The sequence below is a fragment of the Centroberyx gerrardi genome, chromosome 14 (assembly GCF_048128805.1).
Source record: "Centroberyx gerrardi isolate f3 chromosome 14, fCenGer3.hap1.cur.20231027, whole genome shotgun sequence".
In the NCBI taxonomy this organism is placed as follows: Eukaryota; Metazoa; Chordata; class Actinopteri; order Beryciformes; family Berycidae; genus Centroberyx; species Centroberyx gerrardi.
The window spans coordinates 2,910,560-2,918,651 of NC_136010.1; the positions used below are offsets into that span (position 1 = coordinate 2,910,560).

Consider the following 8,092-nt stretch of genomic DNA (forward strand, 5'->3'; position numbering starts at 1 on the left):
GAGAGGGAAGGAGGGATGGGAGGAAGGCAGAAGAGGAAGAATAGAAGGAAGGATGAAGGGAGAGATGGCAGCAGAAGATGAGGGACGATGGAGAGGAGGAGGAGAGATGAAGGCAGAAAGGGAGGGATGAGAGAGGGAAGAAGGTAGAAGGGAGGAAGGGATGACGAGAGGGAAGGAGGGAAGGGAGGAGGAGAGGGGAGGGAGGAGATGAGGAGAGAGGGAAGGAGGGATGGGAGGAAGGCAGAAGAGGAAGAATAGAAGGAAGGATGAAGGGAGAGATGGAAGCAGAAGATGAGGGACGATGGAGAGGAGGAGGAGAGATGAAGGCAGAAAGGGAGGGATGAGAGAGAGGGAAGAAGGTAGAAGGGAGGAAGGGATGGAGAGAGGGAAGGAGGGAAGGGAGGAGGAGAGGGGAGGGAGGAGATGAGGAGAGAGGGAAGGAGGGATGGGAGGAAGGCAGTAGAGGAAGAATAGAAGGAAGGATGAAGGGAGAGATGGAAGGAGAAGATGAGGGACGATGGAGAGGAGGAGGAGGGATGAAGGCAGAAAGGGAGGGATGAGAGAGAGGGAAGAAGGCAGAAGGGAGGAAGGGACGAGAGAGGGAAGGAGGGATGGGAGGAAGGCAGAAGAGGAAGAATAGAAGGAAGGATGAAGGGAGAGATGGAAACAGAAGATGAGGGACGATGGAGAGGAGGAGGAGAGATGAAGGCAGAAAGGGAGGGATGAGAGAGAGGGAAGAAGGTAGAAGGGAGGAAGGGATGGAGAGAGGGAAGGAGGGATGGGAGGAAGGCAGTAGAGGAAGGATAGAAGGAGAGATGGACAGGAAGCAAGATGGAAGCAGAAGATGATGGAGAGGAAGAGGAGGAGGAGGGATGAAGGCAGAAAGGGAGGGAAGGGGCAGAAAGCTGGGGGTGAGAGAAAAAATCTGAAATGATCTAAATTTAACCCCTCGCACCCTGAGTTTCCCCTTAAATTTAACATTTTAAAGTAGCTTCAAAGTTAGAAAAATCATTTTTGTCAACGTCTCATCCATATTCTGTATGTTCCAACACTTCACTGAAGCTACAGCTGCTATAATATATAATATTCAAACTCAAGATGCCATTTTTTTCACGGCTGCACTATTACAACAAATGAAAAAAAAATGAGGGACTTGTGCATCATATTGAACACATTTCCCTTTAATTCAGCCTGACATGTTTGGTGTCTCTGGAAACCTCGGGATCTGGACTAGAGCTGAATATAAAGCGTCTTAAATACAGTTATGCGAGGTCCTTTTTTGCCATGTAATAATAGCTAGGTTTATTTTCAATACATAAACTTTATTTTGAAACTATACCAATAAAATCAGATAATGGCGTTGACACGATACATGGCAGAAGCATCAGTTTTATTTCCTTTAGCTGTGTTATATTACCTGCTTATCCAGTTGATGACAGTAAGTTTGATCCTCATGTCTGCTCTCATAACACAGCAGATGAATAAATATGCCAGACGCGTTTTGTTTTCATCACATCTGCTGTAATGAACAGCGCTGTAATGTCCCTCAACAATTGATTTTCCGCTGTCCTTTCTCTTTCGCTGCCCGTTTATAATTTCATAACTTTAATTAGCTGCGTTGAATTGGATGCTTGTTTCTGACCGATTTTTGTTTTCTTTGTTTTGCTTGTTAAATTGATCTAAATTTTAATTCCAGGCGGCATTAAAAAGTCTTAAAATCGGCAATGCAGCGGTGCGGATAGAGACAGAGATGAAAGAGAAAAGGGAAAAACAAAAAGAGAGACGGAATTTGTGGGGAGTGAGAAGACGGATAAATTAGAGGAAGGCTGTTGAGAGGGATGGAGGGATGAAGATGGAAAGAGAGAGAGAGAGATGTTGAGATACGAGCGAGGTGAACGTTGTGGTGATCTGAAGAAAGAGAGGAGGAGAGGAGGGAGAAGTGGAGAGAGAGGAGAGAAATAAGGAAAGGGGGGGGGGTGTTGAGGAAAAGAGCCGAGGGCAAAACTGAGTAAGAAGAGCTGATGGACGATGGGTGGTGTGTGTGTGTGTGTGTGTGTGTGTGGAGGTGTGTTTAACTGCAGTGTGTTTTGTTAAGGTTAGGAAGGAGGTTTGTGGCCAGATCCAACACACACCAATGTAAATCTAGTAGTAGTGATGGGACGATATAGCGAAATTCAATATATCGCGATACAAAAATGTGACAATATGTGGGGTCAGGAACATGAATGGTGATATCAAATTATATTATTGTCACTTTGTAATGACGTTTTTAAATTGTTGTTTACATTCTAGCAGCCAATGGCATCGCTGGAAAGATTTGTGTCTCAGAAATAAACAGAATTCTGCACAGTCAGACTTTGTTGTGACTGAACTTTTATTTATCACATTGTTAAAAGCAGTTAAAAGTGAATGTTTTACCACAAAGAAGTCATCACATAGAGCTTTAACACTATACCTCTATACTGTAGAAACACCAAAAGAAGAACACAAGACAGTTTCTTTGAACCATGGACTCTGTATTTGATTGGGTTTGACTGATTTGGGCACTGACACTGGCAGGGTTGCAGGTTTGATTCCCACTAAACATGGCTGCCTCCCTGCTGCTGCAAGGTGTTCTGGGTAAAAGAATCCTCTAGGTCTCATTTTACCAAGCGGTTTAATCAGCTGCAGCCTGCAGACGCTCTGCATCCCAACAGCTCAATCTGAGCTTCACTGTTTGCTATGCTGCTGGCATACTGAACCCAGTCCTGCAGTGGCTGCTTGAGTGTGTGTGTGTGTGTGTGTGTGTGTGTGTGTGTGTGTGTGTGTGTGTGTGTGTGTGTGTGTGTGTGTGTGTGTGTGTCCGTGTCCTAAAATGATCTCTCTTTTGGTCTTTCTCTGGTTGGCTAAAACTACTTGTGTCTCCCTTTCCATTCCTGTTCTCCCTCCCTCCTTGCTTCCTTTCCTCCTCCTCTCTCTCCCTCCCTCCTTGCTTCCTCTCCTCTTCCCCTCCCTCCCTCCTTGTTTCCTCTCCTCCCCCCTTCCCTCCTTCCCTCCTTGTTTCCTCTCTCCTTCTCAGATACACAAAGATGAAGACGGCCACTAACATCTACATCTTCAACCTGGCTCTGGCTGACTCCTTGGTCCTGGCTACCTTACCTTTCCAGGTAGAGATTTATCACCGATGTGCACATGTATATATGTCCAATATATGTCCAATTGTTTGTTTAAATATTGTATAGTAATATATTGACCCATTTCTAATCATATTATTACATTTATCTATATTTTGAGTGGTGATTCATTGCTCCATGCCTAATCATGCAACGTCATTGACTTATACATATATTCTGTGGTAATATATGACCCCAGTACATTTCAGCCTAATCATATTTTTTGACATTTACAGATGTAGCCTTTGTGAAATACCAACCTTTTACTGCTGAATTACTGCTGCTGCACTTAGGCTGCATCTGCTTGAGGAACTGTTTGGATAAAGTTTTGCTTCAAAAGTTAAAAGGAAGTTTCTGGTAGATTGTTGGTTGAGAGACTAATTTAGTTCTGCTGCATTCAATAATGAACTGTCTGCAGTACTAATGCAGGGAAGATGGAGATTTCTACTGTGGCTACAACTGTATTTACTAGTGATGGACGATATTCTTATCTCACGATATGATTCGATACTCGATCTGAGGTTCAGGATTTAATACAACCAGGATACGATGTGATAAATAAAAGTTCAGTGACGACAAAGTCTAACTGCAGAATTCTGTTTATTTCTGAGACACAAATCTTTCTAGTGATGACATAAGCTGCTAGAATGTAAACAACAATTTAAAAATGTCATTACAAAGTGCTACGGATGGGACGATATATTGAAAATATATCACGATAACAAAATGTGACAATCTGTATGTTGTGTCAGGAACATGAATGGTGATATCAGCTCCATGTTATTCTGCTGTCAGGAACATGAATGGTGATATCAGCTCCATGTTATTCTGCTGTCAGGAACATGAATGGTGATATCAGCTCCATGTTATTCTGCTGTCAGGAACATGAATGGTGATATCAGCTCCATGTTATTCTGCTGTAGTAATCACTAATGAGACTCTTGACCATCACAGTTTCACAAGCTCTCCATCCAAATTATATTATTGTCACTTTGTAACGACATTTTTAAATTGTCGTTTACATTCTAGCAGCCAATGGCATCGCTGGAAAGATTTGTGTCTCAGAAATAAACAGAATTCTGCACAGTCAGACTTTGTCGTCACTAAACTTGTATTTATCACATTGTTAAAAGCAGTTAAAAGTGAATGTTTTACCACAAAAAAGTCATCACATAGAGCTGTACTTCTATATAAACCACCACGGACCCATCACAGTTTCACAAGCTCTCCATCCAAATTATATTATTTACACTTTGACATTTTTTAGTTAGAGCCAACGAGCCAATAAATCAGAATATTGAATTTCGATATGTCGTCCCATCCCCGGTATTTGCACACTGTGAGGTAACTTCCTGCCTCCCGGCTGCTTGCAGGGGACGGACGTGTTCCTGGGCTTCTGGCCGTTCGGGAACGCTCTGTGCAAGGCGGTGGTGTCCATCGACTACTACAACATGTTCACCAGCACCTTCACCCTGACCGTGATGAGCATGGACAGATACGTCGCCGTCTGCCACCCGGTCAAAGCGCTGGACATGAGGACTCCGCACAAAGCCAAGGTAAACAACAACAACAACAACAACAACATGTGAAGAGTTTCATCCCAAAGTGAGAGATCCACCTTTTCAAAACCTTCACGCCGCCTTTATTCCCCCCCAAAATAATTGTTGATATTAAATTAAAGCGCTTTATCGGTTATTATGAAAGTTAGGACTCGTCTTAATATCTTTGCTTGCAAAATAGTGATGCTTATCTGTTTTTTTTAAATATTGTAAGCAGTAAAAGTTTTGTAAAATGGATATATAGGGTTTCTTTTTTCTGTTTTATCCTGCATGTAGTGACATATAGGTGAATTGTATCATATCAGGACAAAGTAAATAGTGCCAGGTAAGTGGTGAATAACAGAAAAAGTGATTTACAAAATACTTTGCTATGAAACTCCATTGTCCCATGCGTCAAACCCCACCCACCTGGTATCTAAGTAGGCTGAAAACAAACCACAATATATATATATATATATATATATATATATATATATTTGCAAATACTTTTTGGTGTAGCACTGATGTACACCTTATTGTCATTGTCCTGCAGAATCATTGTAGCAATTGGAATACATTGATAAGGGTATGCTATACCTGTTCTGTACATTTTTCCTATCAAATATTGATATACTGTATGTATACTGTATATTATCAACTCGAATTTGATAGAAAACAGAAAGTTTGGCTTCATGTTTCCTGTGATGGATTCTCTCGCTCTGTGGAAGTTTGTTTTTCATACTGGACAAGAATGAATGAAGGAGGAAAACGAGTCTGATATCTCCAGCTAATCTGACTGTGTGCAGAAACCAGCAGGGAGAATGGAAAGCAGAGGGGAAACAGATGATTGGCACAAACTTAATAACAATAATAATGGTATTATCATTTAAATGGTTTGAAGCCTGTGCAGTGGGTTTTACATGGTGCATTTAGGAGTATTGATTAAACTGAGACTGGGAGGACTGGGCGTACTTTTCCCATTTTTGTTGCGACTGGCTCCTTTAAACTGACTTTTAAACTGATAATGGATAGTTGATCTGGTGGATTAGATATTAAAAATAGATATGTGATAATTTCCGATGTGGCATATTTACTGTTCCTGATTCAGGTGTTAAACGTGTGTGTGTGGGCGTCGGCGTCGAGATGGAAAATGAGGAAAGCTAGAAAAAAAAAGGACATAAACTGATTGAGGCGGTGTCAGTGTTACAGCAGATATCATGTCATATTACATAAAGAGGTGTAATTACTGTCCCTGATGTGGGTGTTAAACAGCTGGGTGTGGGTGTTGGCGTCAGGGTAGAAAAATAGAAAAAAAAACACATTGACAGTGATATTGGATAGTTGATATGCTGGTTTAGATGTAAAATCATATATGTGATAATGACTAATGCCAAGCAATCTGTCATCTGTCTTATTTTCTCCTATTTTTTATTCTTTTATATGCACATTACTTTGAAGAAAACTTCTCAGTCAGTACCAGAGGTGGGGACTCGAGTCACATGACTTGGACTTGAGTCACAGTTTTAATAGCTTGAGACTTGACTTGCTGCATGAAGAGAAGACTTGAGACTTGACTTGACTTGGGTTCTGGTGACTTGGGACTTGACTCTGACTTGTACTTTGACGACTTGAAAAGGTTTCTAAAGTCTTGACTTGAGATCTTGTGTTTGTGTAAATGACTTAGATTGAAAGTGATGAGATTTGTTCCAGCGGACGACTGAATTTAAATTCTGTTTTCTGAATTTGTATGGAATGATTGAATTTATTGAAGTTGAAACTGATTATAGAAATCAAACTCATGATGCTCTTACCAAGTTTTTATCCTATTAAAACCATATTGCATTGAAAAGTCCTAGATATTTAGTTTTCTTTAAGATATTAAATTGATACTGGACTCTTGATTTGTTCTGACTTGACTTGGTAATCTACATTTAGACTTGAGACTTGTGCCTCAAGACTTGAGACTGACTTGATCACACCTCTGGTCAGTACATTTGCTTGGTAACTGTTGTATAATATGTTCAATAAAAGCCACTAGAGGACTTTGGTCATATCCATAATCACAGTAAAAACACTCTCGGCTGTAATAAAACAGAGATGCGATATTGTCCGATGCGTCTCCTTCATGCCCTTTTAGGAGGATATTTTAATATCAGGATAGTTGATATGGAGGAGTAGAAATAAAACTGGTGCAGGATGATGTGTCATACTTTGTCCCTGAATATCTGAGTGGACACTGAAGTTAGAATCCAGTAGTCTTTACTCAGTAAATAATTGACAAACTCTTTTTGAACAAGGCTAGCAGAATCAGTGACTTCTTTTAAATCACTTCTTAAAACCCATTTTAACCCTATTTCTCAATTTATTTTGGTTTTTATCTTACGGTTATCCCTGTATTTACTTGAATGTTGCTCTTCTCCACTTCTGTCCTCTTCTCTTAATTCCTGTTTCACACTGTTCCATTGCTTTTTTCATTTTGAGTATTCTGCTTTTATTTTGACTGTCAAAGCACTCTGTTTTTAAAGGTGCTATAAAAAATAAAGTTACTATTATTATTATAAGGTTTGTTTTGTTGAATTTCCATATTCCCATAAAATTATAGTCAAAAATTAGCTTGAGGACAATAGAAGAATCACTAGAATATGTTAAAGGACATACAGATTAGGGATGGGATGATATTTTTAAATTCAATATACTGCCAATACAAAAATGTGACAATCCGTATGGTGGGGCAGAACATTCTCTCCATCTACAGCAGTGGTTCTCAACGTGGGGTCCGGGGACCACCAGGGGTCCTTGGGGGGGTTCCAGGGGGTCCCCAGTAAATTGATGAATCGTTAAACTTCAGCATTATTTCATTTACAAGCAGTTAACACAATTAGAGAATGTAGAAGACTGACTATTTTGATCATAGTTTCTCTGTTATCTCTCTGCCTACAATACAGATAGTCATTGAATTCTGGACAAAATCATATCTAACAATAAAAATATTCTCAGATTTGGGTCCGAGAGACAAAATCTCATCAAATGGGGGTCCGTGGCTCTAATGTGGACTAAATTAGGGGTCCTTGATATGAAAAAGGTTGAGAATCACTGATCTACAGTATGTTCGTCATTAAAAACGACACCCAGGAAGGCTGAGGGCTTTGCGGGCTTATCAATAACCGCAGAGAGTATATGAAATATTGTTTGCCAGAAGCTGGAAATCTTGAGGCAATCCCAAAACATATGCAATAGAGTAGCAGGGGTCTGCTGTAGGACTGTGATGGTTTCAGTTTGGTCCAGTCAAGTCTGTGAACTGCCTTAAGCTGGATGACGAAACGCCTCTTGCAGATAGAAGATGATTTCTATCCAATTTTTTTGACCCATGTGGAGTCGGAGATTTCAGCGTCCAAATCCCCC

General features: G+C 40.5%; 1 protein-coding gene and 1 long non-coding RNA gene across 4 annotated transcripts in view; both read left to right on the forward strand.

Annotated features, from left to right (window-relative positions):
• The window catches only part of LOC144542309 (uncharacterized), a 710,732-nt gene that overhangs the window by 92,929 nt on the left and 609,711 nt on the right, over positions 1–8,092 (forward strand). The window lies entirely within an intron of this gene.
• Positions 1–8,092, forward strand: part of oprl1 (opiate receptor-like 1) — a 94,310-nt gene that overhangs the window by 48,428 nt on the left and 37,790 nt on the right. For both annotated transcript variants that reach the window (XM_071924933.2, XM_071924934.2), the window contains exons 2-3: positions 3,059–3,146; positions 4,526–4,708. In XM_071924933.2, coding sequence (XP_071781034.1) covers positions 3,059–3,146; positions 4,526–4,708 — 271 coding nt within the window. The remainder of the gene's footprint in view (positions 1–3,058; positions 3,147–4,525; positions 4,709–8,092) is intronic.